Below are 26490 nucleotides of genomic sequence, written 5' to 3'. Positions count from 1 at the left end.
TGGGGGGCACCAATGCCGCCCCTCCTTCCGAAACATTCTAAAAATGCAAATCTTCATCTTGACTGGAGGTGGTACCATCAGTCAATGTGGCCTGGGGCGCCATATACCTTGGACAGTACTGGCTGTTGGGAGAAGGCCTGAGACTGGATCCACCCAGGGTTACAGGGCTAAATCCATTCTTTCCCCTCCGTTGTCATAATACAGATTGGCCCCTTACCTGCAACTGCTATTATTTAGTTAAAACTAGTGTGTAGGTAAGGTAAAGGTTTCCCTTGACATTAAGTCCAGTCGTGTCCGACTCTAGGGGGCGGTGCTCATCTCCGTTTCAAAGCCAAAGAGCTGGCGTTTGTCCGTAGACACTTCCGTGGTCATGTGGCCGGCATGACTAAATGGAACGCCGTTATCTGCCCGCCGAAGCGGTACCTATTAATCTACTCACATTGGCATGTTTTCGAACTGCTAGGTTGGCAGGAGCTGGGACTAGCAACGGGAGCTCACCCCGTCATGCGGATTTGAACCGCCGACCTTCCGATCGGCAAGCTCAGCAGCTCAGCGGTTTTGTTGGCAGATGCTGGGAAAGCCTTTAGCCCAGGAGAGGTCAAAAAAGTCACACACCAAGCATTTCTATAAAAATAATTTATTTACAGAAAGCAAAAACAAAACATTTAAAGGACTTAGCTCCCTTTGGAGCAAGCCTTGCTCAGCTACATTGCCGGCAGAGAGAAAAAAGAGGAAGTAAGAAACAAGTCCGGGCAGGTTTCCTCCCCCCAGGCTATTTTGCATGAAGCACGTGAGGGGAGACAATCAAATACAACCCCTTCACCTGGCCAAATGATTAGGTATAATAGCAGCTTAATCTGTTAGTAGGAAAAACTCAACACTCCTTTTTATACTACAGATTAAGATGCATAACCAATCTTCTCTGACAACTTTATATGTCTTTCCATTCACAATACTTTACCATTATCTCCCCTTTGGTTTAACAGAAAGTTACCATTCTTCTTCCTGTGTTTTTTCAAACCTAGGTTGTTATAATTCCAAGGCTTTTTAATGTGAAATGGCTTTTCATGCAGGCTTCAAAATCAAGCCTTTGTTTTTCTGTTGATGTGAACAGCAGCAAATCATCAACATAAATGCAGAGATACATACAGCCTTGTTTGTCCTTCTTCATATATACACAGGGATCTGCTTTTCCTTTTTCAAAACCAAAATTCTGCAGTTTTTCATCTACTTTTTGGTTCCAGGATCTAGCAGCTTGTTTTAACCCATAGATTGACTTCTGCAGTTCACAGACTAGATTCTTCCCTTTTTCATAGCCAGGGGGTTGCTGCATGTATAATTTGTGGTCTAAATCACCATAGAGAAATGCAATTTGAATGTCATAGTGGTTAACTGACATTCCCTTTTAGTGCAGCAACTTTTAACAGTAATCTAATTGATTCACCTTTAGTAACTGGTGCAAAAGTCTTGTCAAAGTCTAAATCTTTCCTTTGAGTGAACCCTTTTGCAACCAACCTTGCTTTATATTTTTGGATTTTGCCATCAGCATCCCTTTTCAGTTTGAAAACCCACCTACAACCCAGACAGCGTTCATTGGGAGGTAGATTTACCAGTTTCCATGTTTTATTTTCTTTCAAGGATGCTAATTCCTGTTGCATGGCAGAATGCCAATTTTGTGCAATCTCAGGTGGTAAAGCATTCACTTGTTCTAAAGACTCAGGTTCTGTGAATATGTGAAAAGCCTTTACTGTTTCAGCCTGAAAACGTGATGGAGGAACGCCTTTATTACTCCTCTGAGATCTGCGAGGTAATAGAGGACTTAAATTTTGACTATCACTTTCCTGAGAAGCATCTATCTCATCAGACAGATCTTCAGTTTGCTTTTCTGGTTTAATGTCCTCATCAGGCAAAAGATCACCATCAGCAAGTCCTTGCTGTTCTCTTGTGGTGGTCAGATCAACTGGAGAGCTAGAATTTAATCTCCCCCAGTTTTGTTCAGCAAAAGAAGCGCTTTTGCTAATTATTAATTTATCTCCCATTATGAACCTGTAGCTCCTCTGGCTTTGTTCATAGCCAACAAAGATAGCTTTCTTTGTTGTGGGGCCGCCTTTCCTTCTCTGCTGTTTTGGAATGTGAACCCATGCAGTGCTACCAAACACTCTAAGATGGTTTACCTTTGGTTTCACACCATAAAACAAATGGAATGGAGTGTCCTGAATCACAGAGTTATAGAACCTGTTCTGTACATACGTGGCAGTAGATATTGCCTCTCCCCAGTACTTAAAACATAATCGTGAATCTTTTAACATGCATTCCATCGCATTTTGCAAGGTTCTGCCCTTTCTTTCAGCAACACCATTTTGCTGAGGGGTGTACAGGTTAGAAAGAATTTGTTCTATCCCCTTTTCCACTAGGAACCTTCTGAATTTGTGAGAAAGGTATTCTCCTCCTCTATCACATTGGAGTGCAGATACAGGCCTAGGGAATTTTCCATTTGCCCATGTCACAAAACTTTTAAATTTCTCAAATGCCTCATCTTTATGTTTTAAGATGTAGATAAATGTGTATCTTGAGAAATCATCAATGATGGTCATTGCATACCTTGCTTGTCCAAGACTTGGAGCAAAAGGACCAATAATGTCAGAGTGTACAATTTCCAAAGGTCTAGTTGTAACTCTGTCACTGTGCTTACTCACAGGAGCTTTTAGTGTTTTGCATTCTTTGCAAACTACACAGTCTAAGTATTTATCACAGGGTTTTATCTTTAGGTCAGCACACAGCTGTGGCATTTGTGCTATATACTTGAAATTAGCATGACCAAATCTCCTGTGCATCAGGTGTACACATTGGTCATGATATGGTGTGTTGCCAACTGCAGCCTTGCAGCTTGGCTTCCTTGCATTTTGCACAATGTACAAGGAGTCTTTTAACATACCAGTAGCACACAATTTCCCATTTTTACGTATCTCACAACCATTTTTCTTAAATGTTATGACATACCCTGTTGCAGCCAATAGTGCCACAGATAAAAGGTTTGATTGTAAATTTGGCACATACAACACACCTTTTACAGTTTCTCCTAAGCAGGATAAATACAAGTCACCTTGTCCCATAATTTTGGTCACAGACCCATCAGCCAAAGATACACTTTGCCTTTCAGTTTTAGACAGTGACACAAAAGAGCTTTTACAATTACATAAATGACAGCTGGCCCCAGAATCTAACACCCATACATCAGAATTACCCTTCTCAGCAACCTGTGCAATCTGGGTTGTCTGAAGAGCCTTCTTCTGTGTTGCCCTTGTGTTTTTCTTCTCTGTCTTTCTACTCTTGGGTCTCATGGCACAGTCTCTTTGCAAATGTCCAGCTGAACCACCAGTGAAGCATCGCTGGCTTGCTAGCGCTGTGGCCTCAGGTTCTTTTCCCTTCTTTTCCCTCATTTTCTGGTCTTGCAGCTTTCCAGAAGAGATGGGGGGGGGATCTTTCCTCTCTCTTCTCCCATTCAGCGAGTAAGCGCTGTGTAACATACGTTGGGGTGAGGTCTGCTTCAGGCATAGCCTCCAGGGTACAAATCAGTGTGTCCCACGTTTCATTCAGTGAGGACAGGAGGATATAAGATTTTGTGAGAGGTGTAAATTCCATTCCTCTCTCCTGCAACTCAACAAACAGCTGCTGAATATAATGCAGGTGCTCAGGAAGGCTTTCTCCTTCTGCAAGGTAGGCTCTGTACAGCTTTTTTGTCAGAGTAACTTTACTCCCTGCTGTTGCCTTTACATATAAGTCTCTCAAAGCGTCCCAAAGTTGCTTTGCAGACTGCATGCCTCGCACGTGGACTAGCTGATTGTCCTCAACTCCCAAGATAATGGTGGCTCTAGCCCGCTCATCCTGTCTCAGACATTCAGCACTGGGATTTTGGGGGGTTTGCTCACCAATTGGCAGCCAAAGATTCTCTCTGCAAAGATACATCTCCATCTTCAGGGCCCAATTCAAATAGTTGGTCTCTGATAGGCGCTCCAGAGGCATCGCTGAGGGCTGGGAGGTAGCTATGGCTTCTTCCTTCTTTTGCAAGTCACCTCAGCTGGCTTCTTTGTCCTGTAGACTGGCAGTTGCTGGAAAATCTCCAGGCGGCTCCAAAGAAAATCTTCACAGGTCTTTGCTACCTGCCTTTAAATTGTGCATGAGGTGTGGAGCTGATCTCTCTTTTCTCTCTGGGTTTTACTGGGCTTACTGGGCACATAACCTGTTGGCAGATGCTGGGAAAGCCTTTAGCCCAGGAGAGGTCAAAAAAGTCACACACCAAGCATTTCTATAAAAATAATTTATTTACAGAAAGCAAAAACAAAAACAAAACATTTAAAGGACTTAGCTCCCTTTGGAGCAAGCCTTGCTCGGCTACATTGCCGGCAGAGAGAAAAAAGAGGAAGTAAGAAACAAGTCCGGGCAGGTTTCCTCCCCCCAGGCTATTTTGCATGAAGCACGTGAGAGGAGACAATCAAATACAACCCCTTCACCTGGCCAAATGATTAGGTATAATAGCAGCTTAATCTGTTAGTAGGAAAAACTCAACAGGTTTAACCCGCAGCACCACCGCGTCCCCTAAAACTAGTGTGTACCCAACAGCAAATCGAGTAAACAATACCTTATCTGTTGATCCTAGCAAGTGAGAACCCAATCATAGATTTTGGATTTTTTTAAAAAGAAACAGGCAGAATTAGTTTAGTACACAGCTATTATATAATGATGATGAAAGCATACTCTCACAAAATCTTTAATAAGAATCCCATGTTCAGTATTTGGAATCTTGCTATTATATGCATGATAACATAAATGTAATTAATAGTGCCTTTGTACTATCAGATATTTAGTTACTTCTGGCTTCCTCTTAAGCAATTACTGCAACAAAGTTAGTTTATTCTCGGGTTTATTCTAGTCAGACCTGGAAAAACAGTGTCTAATTCTGATCTTTGCCATTATGACAAAGTGTAGATGAATTGGAACAGGTTCAAAGGACATAACAAAACTTGTCAACCCACTTCTCTTTCTTTCCACCTTTTCCAGCATTACAGATCTCTCCAGAGAACTAGGCTTTTGCACAATGTGTCCAAAGCCTGATCATTTGAGCCTGGTCATTTTTGCCTTGAATGAGAACTCTGGGTTGATTTGTTTGATGATTAATTTGCTTGTTTTCTTGGCTTGATGGCCTAAATGGCCCCTATTGATACTGAGATTGTAGAAATCCAGACAGAAGTATCCTCAACAAATGTCTATCCAGACTTAGTTTGAGGACATCTGAGAAAGGGTGGCCCACTTCCTTTCTATGTCTTCAGTTCCACTATCACACTACTGATACCAAGTTTTTCCTAACACGCAGCAGTCATCCTCTATCTCAAGACCATTCTTCTGTGTTCTGCAAAATATTCACTTGTCAGGACTCTGTTGCAAAGCACAGAGCTGTCAAAAAGAATTAGTAGTCTCCCTAAATAATGACATGGGCATCCTTTGCCCAAATTATTTTTCAATTTAGGAATCTTAGCCTTAGAACCTTTTCAGCCATAAACCTCAGTTTCACCCAAGAGTTAATAAGTCGTTTCCCTTTCCTTGAATCTTTCCTTTCTTCACTGGAATAAGCACAATTGTAGTTCATTATCTGCCATTATCCCTTTGCATGTTAATGAATAGCTTCCATTGTAATTACAGCATTGCTGGGAAATAGCCCATTAACACCATTCCTTGTTTACAAAGCACTTGGGTTTCTCTAAACTAAGATGTGGCATCATTATGGCTTTTTTGCACTTTTGTGATAAATATTAGAAAAGCTGGTGCTCCTGAGTGAATAACAATTCTGGGGTAAGGATAGCTGGTCAGCAATCTAATACAGGCAGATAGCTTAGCAAGGTGGTAGTAAATGGCACCTATGGCCAGGGTGATTGAGTTGGGTCAGAGTTAGGGAATAATGTTCCTCTAGCATGCCAGTTGTTGTTTTTTACTCCAGTTCCCATCATTAGTATGGCAATGTCAAAGGATTATGGTACCTGTATTTCCAAATACCACAAGGGCATGAGGTTACCCGGGGACAGCAAGCTGGCTGGTGGGTTCTGGAAGTTAAAGTCTACGTTATCTTAAAGTTGCCCAGTTTGAAAAACACTGGTGTAGAGGCTGAGGTGCAAGGTTAGAAACCAGGAGACAGGGAGTTCTAGTCCTTCCTTAGGCATGAAAGCCAGCTGGGTGACTTTGGGCCAATCACACTCTCTCAGCCCAATTCACCTCACAGGGTGGTTGTTGTGGGGAAGATAGGAGGCAGGGACATTAGTTATGTATGCTGCCTTCAGCTGACCAAAAATAATGGTGGGGTGAAAATCTAATAAATAAATAGAGAAAGGAGCAAGGGTCTGTCAGAACACTGACAAGCTGAGTGCTGTATGCATGGCATAGATGAGGTGAGTAGGATGTGATGTATAAGTTACTCTGAATAAAAGGGGATGTGTACTAAAGGGTGTCTGTGGAGTGAGACAATGACATACAGTATCTGTAATTTTGGAAATGCTGCCATTTGCTCTAAATAGATAGTATCCTCTTAGGTTTGGCTACTGAATTACTCATCCTTGATACTCAGCGAGTCAAGGGTGTAATATACCCAGTTTAGACTGCTGCTCACCTCTGCACTTGCACTGTCTGCATCCCTTTCCTTTGATGTGCACCACGCTGCAGTTCAGGAGTAATGTTAGTCCGGTTCCCCACTAAGCAAGATCCAGGCTGAGTGTCCATAGGGCCGGTCAAGCTGGAGAAGGATGAGGATCTGGGACAGGACCAGTTGTTGCCTGATTTAGATAATACCTCTGCAGTAAGTCAGTCATAAGTGAATATAAGCATGTTTTCCTATACAAGTCCTTAGGCCTCCTCCTCCTCCTGTTCATATAAAAACAAGCTTTGCATCCTTGTAGTTCCTGACAGCTCTGGCCACCTCAGTTTCAGAAAGGCTTTGTGAGTTGAAGGGAAATCATACAGTTAGCTGGAACAACCAATGGACCGAATAATCTTAAAAAATATAATTGTTTGTTTCACTTCACCTGTCACAGTAAGAACCCAAGTGCCTCTACTTCAAAATAGAAGGACTACAAAACTTAACATAAGGCCAACTGGGGACATCATAGCACAGCTGTGCTTCTTTCCTGCAAAGCATCATGTGGAGCAAATAATATGCATGGAAAAGTGTGTTTACCCCTTATCATTGGCCCAGGGTGTGAAGGCTGTGGCAGCTTGCCTCTGTTGCTCTGCCCCGAGAAAGTGCCCCCTATTCATCCCAGGCCAACAGGTTCTCAGAAGGGGAGGTCTACCCATTGGCTAATGCAGCTCCATGTTAGCTAACTGGGAAATTGGCCTGAAGGATGTGTGTGTGTGTGACAGGTCCACCACAGGCTCCGTGTTAGCTAGTGGGTAAGTTGGGTCAATAAGGTCGTTCTCCCAAACAGTGTTTTACAGCATGGTAAATGGCACTGTTCTGTGCCAAATAATTTTGCCTGCACAGAAAGTTTATTTCTTCTAAAGCACACTGTTTCTTCCTCTTTTTCTTATTCCACCACTTCCATGTGCGGTGATAATCTAGAACTGTGTGTAGGGGAGCTTCCAGATTTGAACTCCCAAATTCCTTAAAGTAGCTCTTCCTCTCAGATGCTTTTAAAAATATTAGCTACTTCCAAAGTAATTGGGATTTGCCATGCTTGGGTATACAGCAGGTCCCTCCCTAGGAATCTTTGGAATAGGGATAGGAGACCATTGGAACACATGTTTCTGGGTCTGTCTGCTGCCATCTACTGGTCATTTATATTTGTGCAGCTGAAATACAGTAGCTCTACTTGGATATTAAGCCCTGGAGTTACTTGAGTGGAGGCATCTCATTTTTGTGGAGAGCACATGTTGGAAACAAAGACACAAGGCTATTTTGTCCAAGCTAGATGCTGTTGTTTGATCAGAATCATTTATGTACAAATGAGTGAATATATACCGTACGTTTACTTCAACTCCATTCAGGCTCAAAGAACGCATCTTCCTTCTCTTCAACCATTCAGATATATTCCATGTACCTTCCATCTCCTCAAACATCCAGGCTCACAGAATGCAGTTATAAATACCTGTAGATTAACCTCCACCCCATTTTGTGGCAAATAAAACCTAGATTGGGAAGCCTTTGAGGGAGGAAACAGTTGAATCTCATCCTCATTATTATTCCTACAATCCAAGTAATAGCCTTATGGGACTGCTTGGAAATAAAAAAAGCAACAAAAACAGAATTTTGCATGTTCTGCATCATGTGTTAGTTGAACTTCACAGTCCCATGGTGGTTACTCTACTTAATGTTTCCTGTCCTACACCTGCTGATTTTTTATTTTTGAATATATACGTGGAACATGGTGGTGTATGGTCAGTCAAATATCTTTAAAACTTCTGTGGCCAAAGGCCCCTCCCACATCTTTTCTTGTGATGCAATGGAGACATTTTTACTTGGGCATGGTATCTATGAGGTACAGGGAAGCATTCAACAACAGCAGTAGCAGTGGCCATGAGAACCTGGAAACCAAAACAGGGGAAAGAGTATTTCAACGGCCACAAAGAAATTATTATGAGGAAGACCAATGTCTTTTGAACAGTTCCTTTATCAGGGGCAGTGTTACCAGTTCAAATATTTCAATTACAGGATTAGAAGAATTCCCTGTGAGTATGTGGGTAGAGGTCCTTCAGAAAAGCAGAGGAATATTATACCCAGGACATTTTTCTGTGCTGTTGTTGTTAAGTGTATATAGCACCAAATCCTGACATACAGTGATGATTTTGGTGGATTTACTAGAATGTTGGCTAAGAAACCTAAGTTCAGGTTTGTAGCGGTGCACCAATGAAATTCCAGCAGTGTGATGGTTGTGGAGTTTATGGAGATGGGAGTTGTAATCTAACAGATCTGGAAGTAAGAAAATTGGGGAAAATTGGTGTAAGAGCTAGTTTGGTCTAGTGGTTAAGGCTCCAGGCTAGAAACCAGGAGTCTGTGAGTTCTAGTCCCACCTTAGGCATGAAAGCTGGCTGGGTGACCTTGGGCCAGTCACCCTCTCTCAGCCCAACTCACCTCACAGGGCTGTTGTTGTGGGGCAAATAGGAGGAGGAAGGAGTATTAGGTATGTTCCCCTCCTTGAGTTATTTATAAAAATAATAAAGGCGGGATAATAAACCTAAAAAAAAAAATCTGTTCCATGCTAATAATAGCTAAATTGCTGGTTGCATAATGGAAGTGCATGCCTGTGGCTCAGGCACCTTGAAAGATTACAGTCTCTTTTAGCTGCCAGATTCCAAGCCAATTATAAAATAGAGAACTTCCACTCAAAAGGTGAAGGACTTAGGCTGGGAAGGGAAGGGGCTGCAGAATGCCATTAAGAATGCTTTAACCCTGCTGGAGTGGCTAATTAGGCAATTAGCAATATGCAGAATTGACAAAGCACAAGGCAGTTGGAAAATTACTCTCCTCCAACTTTCTCAAATGATCAGTTGGAGAAAGCAGGAAAATGCCCCCAGGGAACCAGGCCGCCAAGCTGCTTTAGGAAAGGGGCAATATTGTGGGCTACAGACCTGGCTTCCTGGAGTTTAGAGAATAATACTAAATTGAGGGCACTATGAAAAATGCAACCTTATTTAAAGGTAGAATGCACTAGAAGTAGCAAGAAAGAAAGGGGTTGGAGGGATGGAATAGGAGATGCTCTGAAATAAGTCTGGTGCCTTTTTTTTTCCAGAGCTCCTGCATCTTTAAATGAGAGACGGGGAATGTTAGGTATCAAGGGCTATATTCCTGGAGACTGGGGTAGGGTAAATATATTAGGGATTGTGCAACAAAAAACAGGCAAAGTTGAAAGGATTACTTTTTTTGTCTTCTGTGGTTTTCTCCTTCTGTCTGATTTCCCCTGCCTCCTGCTCTCTTCTTCTTCCTTCCCTCCCAATGGGCTGCTGTGAAAGGGACAGATTAATTCTGCAGAGAGCCAGTCACTTGGGAACCAGAATGAGGCTGCGGGATGGCTGCTCTCTGGTCTGCAGGTCCGTACACCCCATTTTAGTAAATGATATGCAAAAATCAATCAGATGTAGCCTTCTCAGCCCTAAGGATGCTGTTAGTGGGGAAAACATCACCTCCAGGAGTTCAGCCCTTTAAAGTTGCTGAGGCCCTATTCATCTTATTTCATAAAAAAAAAAAAGGCAGCCTTCTTCATGGAACAGAAACTGGGACATGAAGCATTAGCTTCTGTTTTTCTTCCAGGCTAAATTAAGTTTTCAGGCTCTCTGATGTAAAATCATACAGTCGTGAGGTTAGAAGGGATTATTAAACCATCGAGACTAACCCTTTGCTTAGTGCAGGAATGCAGATTAAAGCCTCCCAAATACATGTCTATGCAGCCTCTTTTGGAACACCATCATCAGTTACCTGATTGGTTTCGCTGTTGAAAAGATCTTAGCATTAGGAAGCTTTTTCTAAAATTCAGTTGGAATCTATTTCCTATAACTTAAGTCCATTATTCTGTATCCTCCATTCAGACAGTGGAGAACAAACTGTGGCACCCCTTCGGATATTTGAATAGCGCTATCGCACACCCTGTCACACATCCTATTGGAATAGTGCTATCACACACCCTTTTCTGAAGACTAAACATACCCACTTCCCTCAGTTCTTCGTAATTTCCAGTCCCCTGATTACCTGTACCCCCCTTCTCTGAAACGACTCCAAGTATCAGAATCTTAGTTAAGGAAGGGTCTAACTAATGTAGAATAGAGTGGAAAACAGTTATGTGCCATGATTTACACTGTACACATAATGTATTAGATCTAATACACTGAAAGTCAGGGGCACCTTGCTGATGTCAGCAAGAGGGATTTTTTGTAAATACACGCACACACAAAATCAGTTGTAGGTTTACAGATTAAGGCATTTTGTTACCTGCTTCCAGAGATTTGGTTAGGGAGAGTCCATATATGTTTGCTTAAGTAACTCGGAATACTTCTTTGCAGCAAAAAATACATCAGCTATCAACCCTGAACTTTGATGGAGAACTCTTGCTTTCGCTTATATTCTGGATCTTGGCCCTGTGTCAATGAAGGCTGTGCATTCATGGACACTTGCAACTGCAGTTAGTGAGGACAACTCTAATATTCCATCACTAGGGCCAAGTCTCTTGGCATCAGTAGGTATAATGAAGTCATTTCTGCTGATTCATCATACTGAGGATTCTTTTTTGTGAGTGCTTATAGAAAGTAGTGTCAGTGTAGTTTGCTAGCTGGCAACTGAGATCTGAACTGGATTGGCCTTGGTTCAAGTCCCGAATTGTTATTACTGTTTTAATTTTGCTTACAAAATGGTTCTCTATTTACAGATTCCAAGTGTTACATCGCAAAACCCCATTTTAAACATAAATGTAGCATAATGATCACTCACATTCTAGCAGGAAAGCCGCTAGTCAACTTTGGGCACAATTCTAAAAGGACTGCAAGTATAAAGCAAATTATATTTTACATTGTTATAATATTATATGTTGTGATATTTACACTGATTTGTTCAGGTGCTTGTTCAGGCATTTAAAGAAGATATGATGGGGCTGTGGGTGAGAGCTATCCACATTGTCGCTGCTGCTAGCCTGGTGGTCATCCAATCCACCATCTGGAGATTTAGGGGTGTCAGAAACGATCTTGTCCGCAGACTGAAATACCTGGTGGGGCTGCTGAGTCCACTGCCTGTGGGGCCATTGTATGCAGTCTGCCATGGAGGAGGATATTTACATGTTGGGGAACTTCTAACCCTCTACAAAACTGCATTGCTGGGTTAATGTTGGCCTTATGCTACTACAATGTTTGGTGACTTTTGATTGCAATTAATTTTATGTTGTTGATTTTCTAGTGAGAAGCTGGATGGAAAAACTAAAAGACAAGGTAGGGAGCTCTTCTCAGTATGATTCGTTTTAAAATGCATTATTTTTGACTTTTAGAAATCCACTATGGAGTGGTGCCCTTTTAATCCATGGCTTTTGATAAGACTCAGAGACTTTTTCTGGATGGGTAGCAGAGAGGACAATAATTATTTTATGAGTTTGAATGATGACCATGGGGGTCCACAAGTGGCATCACGTCTGTCATGGTGATGTCATTGCACATCATTGTGCGATGGCATCAAGATGTGTGCGCTATTGTTGTGGCTTCTACTGGTTCCCTGTGATCATTTGTGGTTCCCTTGAGTCCAATTTTTACAGTCTGGCATCTTCCAGATTTCTGAGTGCTATAGAATTCTGAGATTTGTAGTCCCAGCACAACTGGAAGGGATCAGTTGACAAGGACTGCTGTTGTCTATCATACCCTGACTTGCTCTCTCTACCGGCTACCTAGAGTAACCTTTCCTGGGGGTCCTGGATTCAACCCCCCTCTCTAAGAATTTGTGCAGGCAGACTAGTGTGTGGAAATACTGTGAATGCCCCAATTCATCTAACCACCCTGAGGATTTACTGCTTGTATAACTGGAGCTCTGCCATTCCAGTCTTCTCAATATGCACTGTATACCTAAGCATTGTGTAGCTGTCACTTTTATTTTGAGTAGATCTCCCGTGCTAGAATCCACAGGGGAAGAGAGCTCCGAGGCATCAGGAGAAGTCCTCACTTGCGTTTTTCAATTCCTTTGTGGGGAGGTGAAGCTAAGTGATTTGAGCACTTTGCATGTTGCTGCTCCATATTGCCAGAAACAAGGGCAGGACAATACACGTTCCTTCCAGGAAGGAAGAAGCCAGGAAGGAAGAAGAGCCTGTTTCTCAAGTCATGACTAGGAACTGGAATTTGGGTGTGTTATAGTGCTCTAGCAGTGCTTTGCTGCATGCATTATCTAGAGTGAGGATGTGTTCTGCAGCAGATGCAGGGCATTCCCACATATGATAAACTTTTAGGCCAGTGTTCCTCAGCCTTAGCAATGTTAAGATGCATGGACGTCAACTCCCAGAATTCCCCAGTTGAAGTCCATGCATCTTAAAGTTGCTAAGGTTGAGAAACACTGGTCTAGACTAAAGCAGACTTCTCTGACCTGGTCTCTTCTAGATCATTCTCGTTAGACTTTGGCTATGCAGGCTGTCTCATGGGATTGTAGTCTCATACATAAGAATGGCACCAAGCTGGGGACAAAAGCTTACACATTTCCAAGCACCTCATGTCATTGACTGTGGTTATTTCCATATGAATCTAAAAGGACCAAGGTTCCAGGTGTGGCTACGTCCCTGTGGAGAATGCTCAATGGCCAGGATGTCACTTGCAAAAAGGCCCTTCTGCATGCAGAACCTCCTACCCATAGTGGGCCAGAATATCTGAAGAAGACTGCACATCAGCATATATGCAAATACATCAGCATAAACCTGCTCAGTATAGTGTCCTATCATGTTTTAATGGAGAAAATGCAACCCAGCTTTTCCCAGCTTGGTGTATTCCTGTATATGCTGGTATGTCACCTTTGGGGATTTTCTGCCAGCATGGTTAGAAAGCAATGGAAATTGTCAGCCTGTAGACCTGACACACCTTGTGGATCCTAGGTTGATGAGGGCTGATGTTATCCATAAAGAGACCTTGCTGGTTGTTCAGTATTGGGCTGGATCCATCAGCATACACATCCTCACCTATTTGTTTCTCATTTATTCTCTTTCCTTTCCTTTCCTCCCCTGCTGTCTTCTGCTTCGTGAATCCATGAAACTCCACTGTCAGCCCTATAAGGTAGACTAGACTAAGAAATCAATGCCCTATAGATCAGGACTGTTTTTTTCTGTAACAGTTGTAGTAATAGAATCTTTTGAGTCTGAATGTGCTTCTCCCGCCCCCCCCCCCCCCCTTTATCTTTGTGTGGATTTGGGAAGGGTTTGTCTGAGACGTTTTCTCAAATTTGTGTTTTGGACAGGACCAAAGTCCCACTTGCCTGATTGTTGCCTTGGTAGCAGCTCTTCCTCCTGTCCTTCAAGGCCATTCCCTATGCCCTCTGCTTCCACACAGGGTTATCCTGGTGCAGAGCCTTGTTCAATTTTTTCTGCTTTAGGCTGGGCAACCTGCAGGCCATATTCAGCTGCCAGAGCATCCCCCAGATCACATACCACCAAGATTTGGAAGCAAAATCAGCATTGCACTTTTTAAAAAATTGGTTGTCGTAAAAATAAATGACAGAGTTACCCTCAAACGTCAGCCTTATGTCTCCTTTTCTGAGTGGAGGAGAATAAGGAGCATGTTTTTGAGAATCTCATTTCACCCAATCAAGGTCTCCAAAACACCCCTCAAAATTGGGCACACCAACTAGTGATATGATCACATTTAGGGGTGTCTGCGGAGTATGGTCAAAAAGTCAAGATGGCGGCTGCAACGATTTCATTGAGGGTTTGCCTATTTTAATGCGCATTGCATGTTTGCGGTGCATATAAAAAACAGGCAAAGCTTCAGTGACACCGTTGAAGCTGCCATTGACTTTTTGACCCTACCCTGTGAACATACCTGATCACATTGCTGGCCAGGGCCCTTGCCCCAGAGGTAATGATACAATATGAAATACCCTGTCCTATCTGTCCCTGGCTAGAAAGAAGCTGGTCTATTCCTGCCCTAAGTGAAGGTCTGGCTACAATAGTTCCCAACAAATTGAAAGCACGTTGCATTAAGTCTGACACATTTAGGAATGTGGTGGTGTCATTCTTACTTACATGGTGTCTACAGGGTATGGTCAAAAAAGGCAAGCTAGCAGCTGTGATGGTGTAATGGAAGCTCCACTGTTTTTATGTACATCGCATGTGATGGAGTTTTTAAAGGTTAATAAAAGAACTCCAAGCAGCTAACAACAACCTTGCAAAGTAGAAGTGTGAACCAAAACTTGCACATTAAGCTTAATTACGTTCAGAAAACGTAATTCTTCAGTCTTCACGCAGTAGTTAGATTAAGAGAAAAAAATGATAGCTTACATTTATTCAGTAGATCTGGATACAAGTAGATTCATAGTAGAAAGCACTTATCCATCACTTTCTATGGAAATAGAAAGTCTGTGTGCAAGTGAGATGAGAGGACGAGAGCTGCATTCTGCAGCACCTCCTGCTTGCAGGTGTGCCCATGAGGTAAAAATGGAGATTGTTAATCCCCAAACCCAAGAAGAAGGAGGAAGTGGAAATCAGGTGTTCCATGTGACATCCCACAAGCACAATAGAGATGCGTTTACTAGAAAGCCCCCCTTATGCTTATGAGACAATGCTGAGTTGACCCCTGATAATTCCAACAGCATGTTTATGCCATCTTTATGTTTTTTTAACCATACCCTGCAGGCCCCATGGCTAGTTAGGCTTAAGCACTGTTCCCTTTATTGATAAACATACTTATCTCCTACTCCTGCCCTAAAGAGTGAGGGTGAGAGTAAATAGTAGGGCAAAACCTACAGCCTAGACCAGCATTTGCTTTACTGGTACCTTTATCTACCAGTCCGACAGACTAGCAATATAGCAAGAGTATGCCTTAGGAAGACCCATTTTTTATATTCACATTGTTCTTCTATTCATAAATATTATCCACAACAAATGTACCTTCTAGTGTGGATGAATTGGCCCTGAGAAAAAAAAGCATAAAATAAGACATTAAAGCAGAGAATACTTGTTTGCAAATGGAATCAGACAGACATGTTGCTCTGGGAATATGCAGAGCATTTCTGCCTTTATTTTATGCTTTGGATTTCTTCTTTATCAGCAAAATTCATTTAAATGCTTTTCATAAACTGAGACATTGATCCACAAGTATATTGCTGTTATTCTTTTGTTTTAATATTATTCTACTGTTAATTCTATTTTGCTTTATGGTACAAGATCAAAATTCATGTTTATCCTTAACTTTCTGTTTTGTATGCTGAAAGCTGCTCTATCTAGTGTCATCCTAAAAGAAACCTAAACGAGCTTGAATGCTTAAAAGATTAAGTCATTTTGCCTTGGGAAACAAAGCAACTTGCAAAGAATCAGAATTTTTCTAAAATTATTCCAGCTGTGGAGCAAACGATAGAGAGGTGATATTCTCCCTCTCCCTCTTATAATGTTAGAACTTGGGATCATAAAATGGAAATTATCAAAAGATTAACTATAATTCACAGTAATACCTTCTGGCCCATTGCTGCTCTTGTGAAAGAGCTGCATTTTTTGAGATGGAATGGAGTCAGAATTTTTTACAGCCAATTTATAAAAGTTAGTTGTATTTAACCTGTGTGTGTTGCTTCAGTTCTTTGCCTTGTAACACAGCAATGGCCACTAATTTATACAGCATTGTATTGGTGTGGTTTAAAAACCTTAAAAGGGAACTACTGTAATTTACTCATCTAAAGCTTTTTTCCACCATGTTTAATTTTCTTCCAAGTAAGGCCTCCCCTCTGGGCCTCGGCAGCCTCTTGCTGCAGCCTTGCACCATGAGCACTGCTCCTTTTGGGTGTGATGTCATGACTCACTAGGAAAAGAGGCAGGGCTTGCACTATGACTGTCCTAACAAGCAGGAACCACGCCGAGATGAGGAATAGGTCTCTAGTGTTTTATTACTGCTACATTAGACAGAAAATCCTAACAAACTGAAGAAGCGTGGGAAAAACCCAGACAGATAAACCCCAAAAGTCAAGGCGGGTCTGTTCTGTGTCTCTTTGAATGACAGCTCGAAGTCTCTAAACTACGCATGCATTTTCCCCCCTGGATAGGGGCCCCCTCCTGCTCACCATCAGTGCTCATGACAATGGCCCTGTGATGCCGCTGGCATCACTCTGCCCAACCTCCCTTGGACTCCTCTGCGGATGCTGCTGGCTTTCATAGTTTGGGGATAGCCCTGTGCATCACATTTTTGCTTCATCAGGGGTTCCAAGCAATGCATTCAATTAATGTAAAGAGCTCTAGATCAATTTTAATAGTGTAAGTAAGTAAGTTTATTGTTGTAACCACAGGTTATAACATATAAGGTACCATAAAATGCAAAACAATAACAGTGGAATAGTAAGATTGTAAAATGAAGTAATAAAAAGAGTATTAGATGTAAGAAGGTTAAAACAAGATGAAGCCAGAGCTACAATTAAGAACTTTAGCCTTTCTTTCTATGTTTAAATGACAGCAACTTGGTTGCTAAGAGTTGGAGACATGTCTCCAAGGAGATAGTTCAAGTGTTCGAGGTCTGCCATTTTAATAGTGGCCAAATAATTAGAAGAAAAAAAAAATCAAGCTTGACCTGATGGTTACTTGGCATTCTTCTCCCATCCTTCCTTCCTTAGGCAGGATACATGTCTGGGATGCTGGTCCCTGTGGGCGTAGGCATTGCTGGAGCCCTTTTCATCTTGGGAGCGCTCTATAGCATCAAGATCATGAGCCGCCGTCGCAGGAATGGCTTTAAAAGGCACAAGCGAAAGGTTGGTATCCTTCTTCCAATGCTATGAAAGTGCTTGGCTGCTCTCCTCACCCCAAATTATGCTTTGCTCCTAAAAAGTGCCACCTTATCTTTCAAATCAACAGGCAATGGTCTAAAGCAAGGGTTCGTTTATTATGTTTGTATTGCACCTTTCCTTTAAGGCTATTGAAGACTATTCCTCTGGCTACATAGTCTGTGTTTCGGCTAAAAAGTTAATACATTGCCTTTATTTTGGGGGTGATAGAAATTAGATTTGTAAGATGCATTATTAGAACAGAGCCAGTTTGGTGTAGTGGGTAAGGCACCAGGCTAGAAACCAGGAGACTGTGAGGCCTTGTCCCCACTTAGGCACAAAGCCAGCTGGGTGGCCTTGGGGCAGTCCCTCTCTCTCAGCCATGGCAAACCACTTCTGAAAATCCTCGCCAAGAAAACTGCAGGGACTAGTCCAGGCAGTCACCTGGAGCCAAGACTGACTCAAAGGCACAAAAGAAGGAGAAGGAGAAGAAGGAGAAGGAAGCATTATTAAATGCAGACTTTCCAATCAGGTGTGCTCCAGAAGTGTTTAACTACAATTTCTATCATCTCGGCATACTAGTTCAGTATATCTGAAACACACTAGGTTGGGGAAGGCTGCATGAAAGAATGCACACCGGAAATCCAATCTCAGTCCAAAAATTTGTAAGAATTGGTAATACAACATGCATGTTATCCCTAAACCAAATCCAGCTGTACTAAGCAGGCTTACAGCCTTATAAGTTGTTTAAAGTTGCAGGGTAAATCTTATTATCCAATTATCTTAGCGTGATAAGAATGAACTTATTGTTTGATCTGTTATTTCTCACCTAGTCTGTGTTTGCTAGCTTTGGAGATGGGACGAGCTATCCCAAACATCCGCAAGTCACCTGCTTTGGTCTTAATAACCCCACCCTTGACCTGCTCCAAGTTTGTAAAGGTGAAAAATACCTGTAACAAACGCAGCCTTCTTCCAGCTGGTGTTTTCCAGATGTATTGGACTTCAGCTCTTTGGATATGCCAAAGTCCAGCATATATGGAAGAAAGTAGGTTAAAGAAAGCTGCAGTGGGTGAACATTTCTAGGCAGGGAAGAAATAAACAACGGGGAAGTGAGGTTGTCTTCCTGGTAGTTGATGTTTCTCTCTCTCTCTCTCTCCCTCCACCCCAACCAGCAGAGAGAATTCAACAGCATGCAAGACCGGGTGATGCTTTTAGCAGATAGCTCTGAAGATGAATTTTGAATCGGGCTGCAAAGCCACATCATGTTCTCCAGTGACTTACTTTATTTGCAAAGGGAGGTTTGCAAGTAAAAAAAAAAGTCTTTCTGCTGCATCCCAGTGGCCTGCCATGTTGTGCATTCACATGGCAGTGTTGCTTTACACAACTGGTCCCCAAAAGGAGATACGCACACAGCCAAATACATCCCAATCACAGCATGTTGCAGTCTACTTTTTAAAAACCATGCATTAGTGCAACTTCATTTCCATTGCACTGCATGTTCAAGGATGAAACTAACAATGACGCCATGAAGAGTGGGGGACAAGACAGGCTGAATGACAATAATGGTCCTAAGCTTTTAATTTTCATTTTGATGCTAGCAATCAAGCTGTCATCCTTTCCCATACAGTCTTTGGGGAGGATGATTTCTAGCCCAGATGACTTCCGTCAGTCTCTCCCTGGGAAGCCTCTTCTAAGATATGGCATTTCCTGAGCTGAAGTTCATGGTTTTGAAAATGACTGGATCTTTTTAATTAATGAAGTCTCACCTTGAAGCAGACCACCTCATAAGCAGGACAGTAACTATGTAGGTAGAGTAAAATGAACAGGCACACCATGTATATATAGTATATTACGCTTAGGGCCAAACTAGATAGTTACATACAGAAGAGACATGTGCTTTGTTTTGTTCATTGTGAAACAAATGGGAGTGGAAGAGCATCAGGGGGGTGGGAGAGGGCTTTCATCAGCTCAGTGAGGGGCCCATAAGGATCAAAGTACTAAGGAAGAGTCACATATGCATGGCATACTTCACATGACTGTTACTTAGCTCCCACAGCTAAACACCTCTCTACTCTCTCCATTGTTCCCAAGGTGATATGGAAATTTGCAGTGCACATTTGATCTGCAAGAGATAATTACTTGGTGCTGTGGTCATCTAATGATGGCAGTGAACCAGCGGTAAATGTATGAGAGTGGCACCCAAACTCTTGATACCCTGAGGCAAAGCACTTTTTTCTGGATTAAATTTTACAGTACACTTCTTTTTTCACACTCAGACAAAAGGCAGGCTTGTATTTGGCCAACCAGCTGCCAGACCAAGAGCAAGGGGCATCTTCCTTTGCAGTGGCAGTACGTTCTGCTTCGTGATTGAGCAAAGTGAGGGCTGGTAGTTCTGCATTCACCTTTGCATCCACAAAGTTCCCTGCCCCATTTCACTTCTTTTTAAATCTGTGCTTCTGGTGAAAGCTGGCATTCTGCAAACTAAACACCACCCGCTAACATCCTAATTGTTTACAAAAATATCTCTAGGTTCAATACACATTCCATTTCTATTCCTGGAAAATAAACATGGTGGCCACATGTACTTTTAAAAAAAATCTATCTATTGCCTTACCAAAAAAAAGAAGAAGAAGAATCAATTGGGCACCACTGTGGGGCATAGCAGGAGTCATCCTTATTGGACATGCCAACTGCAGAAGCTGTTTTACAAATAGGCAAGTCTCTAGCAGCTATTTTATGAGAGCTCCCCCAAGATGTTCACAATTCCAAATGTGCAAACCAGCCAACACATTGCTTAGCCCAGACTGATTCCCCCTTCTCTCCAATTGAGTTGGACAGTCATTCTCATTCTTCCCAGCCAACAGGGATGATGGGAATATTTCTACACATCTGGAGAGTGCCAGGTGGGGAAGGCTGGTTCATCTTCCTTGGGAATAAAAATGCCCTTCTGGCTTTGGGCTTTTCTCACCCTAGTTAACTAAACTAGTAAGAGCTCTTGTCTTGCTTTCCACAAAGAAGACAAGAGACATGGATCAAGCTGCATCTTTGGTTGCTTCTCCTGATTATTATCCACACTGAGCCACTGTAACTGCTAAGGGTTTCAGGAAGAGGTCACACCCAGCAGTATTGGATAAAGCCAGGAACTGAACTTGGGATTTCTACATACCAGACAAGTTTTCTCCTACTGAGTTTCGCCCCTTTTCTTTTTCACAACGGGGGGGGGGGGAATCAAAACTGTAAGAAGAGGTCTTTGGTTTATTAGAATTAAGTGATTGCTGCTTCTGATATGGTAGCTTAATTTTACCAAGGATGATTTGCCTCTTTGGCTCACATGTTTTGGGAATCATTGTCCCATCACTTTGCCTGGTGGAAGTATGTGTACATGTATTCTCTAGGGCTGTGTAGGGCTTCCTAATTTGATCTTCCAAAACTGTATGGGAACATGAACCATAGTACCTCTCATTGCAAATGGTGCTACAGTTCATGCTTCCTGAGCAACAAAGCAGTTTTTAGAGATCAAATCAGTGTTGCCTCCCTGTAGTAGTCACAATCAGTCAGTCAGTCTATTTTGGAGGATATTTTTCATTTTTTTAATGACCCTCTTTAGGGCCATGTGGAGGTGAGAGAGGAGGACAGTTCTGGTCAATGACTTCAGAGTAGCAGTACACAGCAAAGTAAATAGGCAAGCAGGGATGGGTTGAGAAGTGTGAAAGCAGTTGAAACGTCTCTAGTTTCAGGCTTCTGGTTCATAGAGAGCAATTGGTTATTTTGATAATGGCACTGAACACTATTTTTGTTGTGTATTTGTGTGTAGAACACATTCACATATATGCACACGTTATATAAGCAAGCAATGTGTTAGTAAGAGTGGCTTCCTAGCATAGCGTCCCAGGATTATAGACAGTGTGGCTCAGGACTTCCAGCCAAGTGTAAACAAAGCAATATGGCTGCAGGGAATAGTGCACTGGGACCATGGACGCCTAAACCAGAAGCTCCCGAGGTCAGCGACTTCCAGTAAGTGTTAGAGGGTGAAGTGTAGCGCACAATATATTCAGGTGGCTTTTTTTAATCTGGCAAGAGCTGAGGGCCAGCCGTGCACCCAGTGATTGCGTGAAGTTGAGATGATAAAGTTCAGAAGCAACAGAATGGACTTGAGCTGCTCTAGACTAAAGATGAAAGATATTTTGGATGCTTCCAATTCCCCCCCCCCAAACCCCACAATTTAATAAAGCCATAAATTGGCTGAATTCGAACTCTTATCCCCGATATGCCAAGGTACCTTTTTTTCAAGAATGTTAAAAAAAAAAATAGAGATACCTTTCCCCCCTTCTTCCCCCTGCCCGCCAGCTCAGCAGTATGGAATAGCAAAGCCCTCTCTGTCACTTTCTGCTCCATGTTCCCCTCCCACCCAGTGGCTCACTACAACACGTTCACCAAAGCAGCAGGTCCAAGCAGAGCAGTCCTGCCCCTTGCAATTTCTCCAATGGCTCTTTTTGCTGGCTTGGATACTGCAGGCCCCAAAATGTCATAGGCCTGGCAGAGAACAGATCAGGGCTTGAAACTGATCCCCCTCTCTCCCAGAAGGGACAGAATGCATCAAAATACATGGCATTCGAATAGGAACGGGAGTGGTGCTTGAGGCCAGGTGTAAGAGTTTGGGTGTCTAGCTCAGCTTTGTCTGCCCTAGCCAGCAAGAGGTCTCTTGTGGGGAAAGGCCTTTCCTTCCTGAGCCAAGCCCTGTTGCATGCAAAGTGGGTTCCTCTCCCATGGGGGTTCAGTCTTCCTGCAGCTCAGAACACAAGAAGCTGGCTAACATTGGAATTGGTCCTGAATTTGGAAAAGGTACTTCTAAAGATTGCGGGGCTAGAAGAGAAATGTTTTGAGTTGTCTTATTAGCATTCTAATCTGTGTAGAACTGAATTCCAAAAAAGCAACTAGGAAAAGGAATAAATGTTTCAGTGGATAGAGGGTAGAGTTCTAGCAGAGAAGAGGTGGGTCTCAGGACTCCTAGTCCTGTCAGCTGGCTGTAGACCAACCTTCTACAACCTGGAGACCTCCAGATGTGTCAGCTGTGTTGGTTGGGATGATGAGCGGTTATCCAAAAGCCTGGGTGTCCAGTGGAAGCTACAGTGATGTCATGATGTGCCCCAAACAGTTGGAGTGCACCAGGTTGGGGAATGCTGCTTAGGGCCTTTGGTGAGTCACTTTCATCAACCCAATTCTCCACCTTTTTGCCAGGAATAAGTGACCTACCTCACAAGGTTGTTGTGAGGGCAAGCCAATAAAGTTATGAAGCACTTGGCCATTAAATGTGTCCTGTCAGAAATATGTGCAAATAAAGAAAACAAAATAGTGTTGCTTGTAAAAAAAAATAATCATAAGGAATTTTGGCTTAAGAAATACAGTTTTAGCATATCCAGCAGCCAATGAGCAGAAATGATTAGCAGCATGTAAGAACAGAAGTGTAGGAAAGAAAGAAATGGGCTTCTTTTCCTGGAGACATTTGATTTACCATGGCCTTGTCTGGGAAACACACTAATTAACAACTGGTTCTGGGAAATTTGCTAATTTTCTCCACTTCTGGTTTGCAGATACCCAAACAGTTCTCCTAAGTGGAAGGAGGGACATCTGGAAATACCTTTTTTTTTTTATGACTGAAAGGGAATCAAGTTCCTTCTGGCTACTCCCAAAGGACTGTTGTGCCACTTTTCGGTCCCTCTGGATGATGGACAGATTGGGAGCTGCTGCCATCCAGGCAAAGTCAAACGCTTTCATAATGGCAACAGCTGGACCGCTGGGGGAAGGGGCAACCCCATTGGGGCCCAAGTTTCCTTCTGCTAGATGCTGCTGGCAGAGCAAAGCTGAAAGAAGCAGCCTTCCCTGTTTTGATCCTGCCTGAAAAACTAATCTGAAATTGCTGCTTGCATAAGCAGAGGTTACTCTTTCGCACTAATGATTTTTTCTCCCCAGTGCAGTTAGAACAATGTTTCTCAAACTTGGCAGCTTTAAGATGTGTGGACTTCAACTCCCAGAATTCCCCAGCCAGAATTCTGGGAGTTGAAGTCCACACATCTTAAAGTTGCCAAGTTTGAGAAATACTGGAAAGCAATTGTTCAGCAGGTGAAGAAAAAATTAAACTCTCTCTTCTGCTCCAACCTCAAATTACCACCATTCTCCCTTCCAGCAGGTGCTACTTGCATTTGCAAAAGGATGCAGTTTAAATGCAAGAAATCAAACTTGGCCTTTTTCTTCTTTGAACCTGGCATTTATGCTCAGTGATGTACAGTGACCATAGTTTCTTGGAAAAAATAAAGGACAAATCTGAAAAAAGGGGCAAATCTGAAAGAGATTCGTAAGGATTAAAAAAAAGATTATTTATGTTTATAACTTTGCTTTACAAAGGAAAATTCGAGAGCAAAACCAAGAAAATAAATAACTAAATTAAGTAAATCTAAAGTACAGCTTTCTGAAATAAAGGACTCTCTTTTATAACACAGGTAGTCCTCACTTAACAACCACAATTGGGACTGGAATTTTGGTTGCTAAGCAAAGTGGTAATTAAGTGAATCCAACCCGATTTTACAACCTTTTTTGCAGCAGTCATTAAGTGAATCACTGCAGGCATTAAGGCAACCACATGGTCATTAAGCAAATCATGCAGTTTGCCATTGATTTTGCTTGCCAGAAGCCAGCCGGGAAGCTCAAAAATGGCAGTCATGTGACCACAGAATGCTGCGACAGTCATAAATGCGAACTGGTTGCCAAGTGCCCAAATTGTGATTGCATGACCTTGGGGATGCTGAGATGGTTGTAAGTGTGAGTTCCGGTTGTATGTCGGTTTTTCAAGCACTGATGTAAGTCCAAACCTAAATGAATGGTTGTTAAACAAGGACTATCTGTAAAGAATGTGTGGTCACTGTAGCTGTTGCATGGAGTTAGGGCCATGTGCTCCATGGCTTCAATAATACAGTAGATGCAAAATCCTGCTTTAATTTAATCTGGAAAAGGGAAAGCAAAGCAACAGAGTAGGACAAAGGACGACATTATCTGATGACATTATTTAACGTGAAGCTGCCGGCTGTCTAAGACTTAAGTAGAATGGCATTTACAGTGTGTCTTTAGTCCAAGAAACTCAGGACAGGAATGCAAAATTGGTCCATTTAAAAAACTGCATACTCATAGCACCCCTATCAAGTAGATATTGTAGGAGAGTAACTATCCTGGGAGCATCCAGTGTTTCCTATGGCTCAGTGGAAATTTCACTCTGTTTTATTCTCAGTCCTCATAAATTAATAACCCCAATAAAACACTGGTTTTTCTGCAAAGCGTGCTCCTGCTTTATTGTGCTCTTGCAGAGAAATCAAAGGCTGCTAGTAGTTTGGCAAGGCTGGGTCTAATCAAATAAAGTGAGGCTGATAATTAACTAAACTAAATTCTCCTGAATCTTGGGTGGTGTGTGTCATGGGATAAAAAAGATCTGCTGGGAGAGGCATTAATTCTTCCAAAAGTGAAAAGGGCTGGCCACTTGCCAAGGAATAGCATAGAAAAAGACTCTGCAATGCAGGAAACATGAAATCCAAAACCCCACCAATCAATTGGAAGAAGATATTCCATATTTTTTTAAGGTGCAATGAAGGCATGCTCAGAATATTGCCATCCACAGTACCTGCCCCTTTCTTGCCTCTGAGAAGCAAGTTTTGTAGATGATGGTGACAATTACAAGGTTTCGAGCCTTGCTCAGTCACCATGAGCACAGAGGCTGGAGAAATGTCTATTGACTCACAAATGGTGGTAGAGTCTTTTTTTCAATGCTTCTTAATGTTCATCTCTTTGTACTAAAGGCAGGAGATGTTTTTGATAAGAATGCTTTTATACCTTCAAGGCTTAAGAGGAAATGGAAGGAAGAGGCATTTATAATGTGAATTACCGTTCTGTCCCATTACATCTGGATAGCAGTGCAGCCAGGGTCAAGGGTCCCTCTCTAAGAATTCTCCTTCATAACTGCTCTAGCCCAGTGTTTCTCAACCTCAGCAACTTTAAGATGTGTGGTGGCTGGCTGGGAATTCTGGGAGTCGAAGTCTACACGTATTAAAGCTGCTGAGGTTGAGAAACACTGCTCTAGCTTCAGTTTCTTTCCTCCTCACTTCCCTTCCTGGTTCTCTTTCACACATACACCCTCTCCTGTACACCTTGAGTCTGTCTATCCCAAATCTTGCAACTATTACATGACATCACTTACCCCTTTTATTTCATATCCCTTAACTTTAAAAAAAATGGGCTTAAAGAGAAGGAACAGGCCAAGACAGGACCTCTGCTGATTTTTTTAGTGTGTTGAACTGAAGGAGTCCATTTGTAGGCCTTTCCCCCTGCTGAATTAAAGTGTTTTTCCCCCATCCTTGAGTCAGAGAAAAAACAATGGAGTTTGCTGTCCCCATGGCCAGTCCTGCTGCTGCCTCTATGTCCTCTGTTCCAGGCATTGCCAATTACTCAACTCCCCTCCAAGCATAATGAGCTGGACACCCTTCGACGCATGGAGTCAGAATAAGGGGGAAAATACTGCTTTAACACCAGTGGAACTAAGGATGATTTATCATCACTTATGGAGTGAGGATGATATGAAGCAAAAGGAGGAAAAAGTGTTTCCAGGACATGATTGTGATGTGGATAGATCCAAGTGGGGACATGTCCTCTGCTTTTGAGGAGCATCATTTAAGGCAGGAGCTCATACAAGCGAACATTCATCCAATACACATAAAAAACTTTGCATGCACTCTTTTCAAAGTATCTGTCCATATAGAGGAACTACTTAATGAGGTAAGCTTTGCAGTCATACCAATTTCTAAATTTGAGTGGTGCAGCCTAACACGTGGATCCATGAGAACAAGGCCTCCTGCATTAGAACAAGAACCCAATCTGAAGGTTCACCAAAACTACCTTCAGTTTTAAGTGATGGAACTTTCTTCTAAGAAGAAATTAAGTACTTTCAAGTTTAGTTTCAGTTGACTTTTTGCTTGTGATGTTTTGGTAGAATACTTAGCTATTTCCTAGGGTTC

General features: G+C 42.4%; 1 protein-coding gene across 1 annotated transcript in view; it reads left to right on the top strand.

Annotated features, from left to right (window-relative positions):
- ARMH4 (armadillo like helical domain containing 4) overlaps positions 1-20015 on the top strand; it is a 54675-nt gene extending 34660 nt beyond the window's left edge. The window contains exons 6-8 of the mRNA XM_063290504.1: positions 11918-11949; positions 17291-17425; positions 18610-20015. Of these exons, the coding sequence (XP_063146574.1) occupies positions 11918-11949; positions 17291-17425; positions 18610-18678 (236 nt within the window). The 3' untranslated portion in view covers positions 18679-20015. The remainder of the gene's footprint in view (positions 1-11917; positions 11950-17290; positions 17426-18609) is intronic.
- The last annotated feature ends 6475 nt before the right edge of the window (positions 20016-26490 follow it).

The sequence above is a fragment of the Candoia aspera genome, chromosome 1 (genome assembly GCF_035149785.1).
Source record: "Candoia aspera isolate rCanAsp1 chromosome 1, rCanAsp1.hap2, whole genome shotgun sequence".
Lineage (NCBI taxonomy): Eukaryota > Metazoa > Chordata > Lepidosauria > Squamata > Boidae > Candoia > Candoia aspera.
Note: the sequence above shows the minus strand (reverse complement) of the source record. Positions and strands in the feature narration are given on the sequence as shown.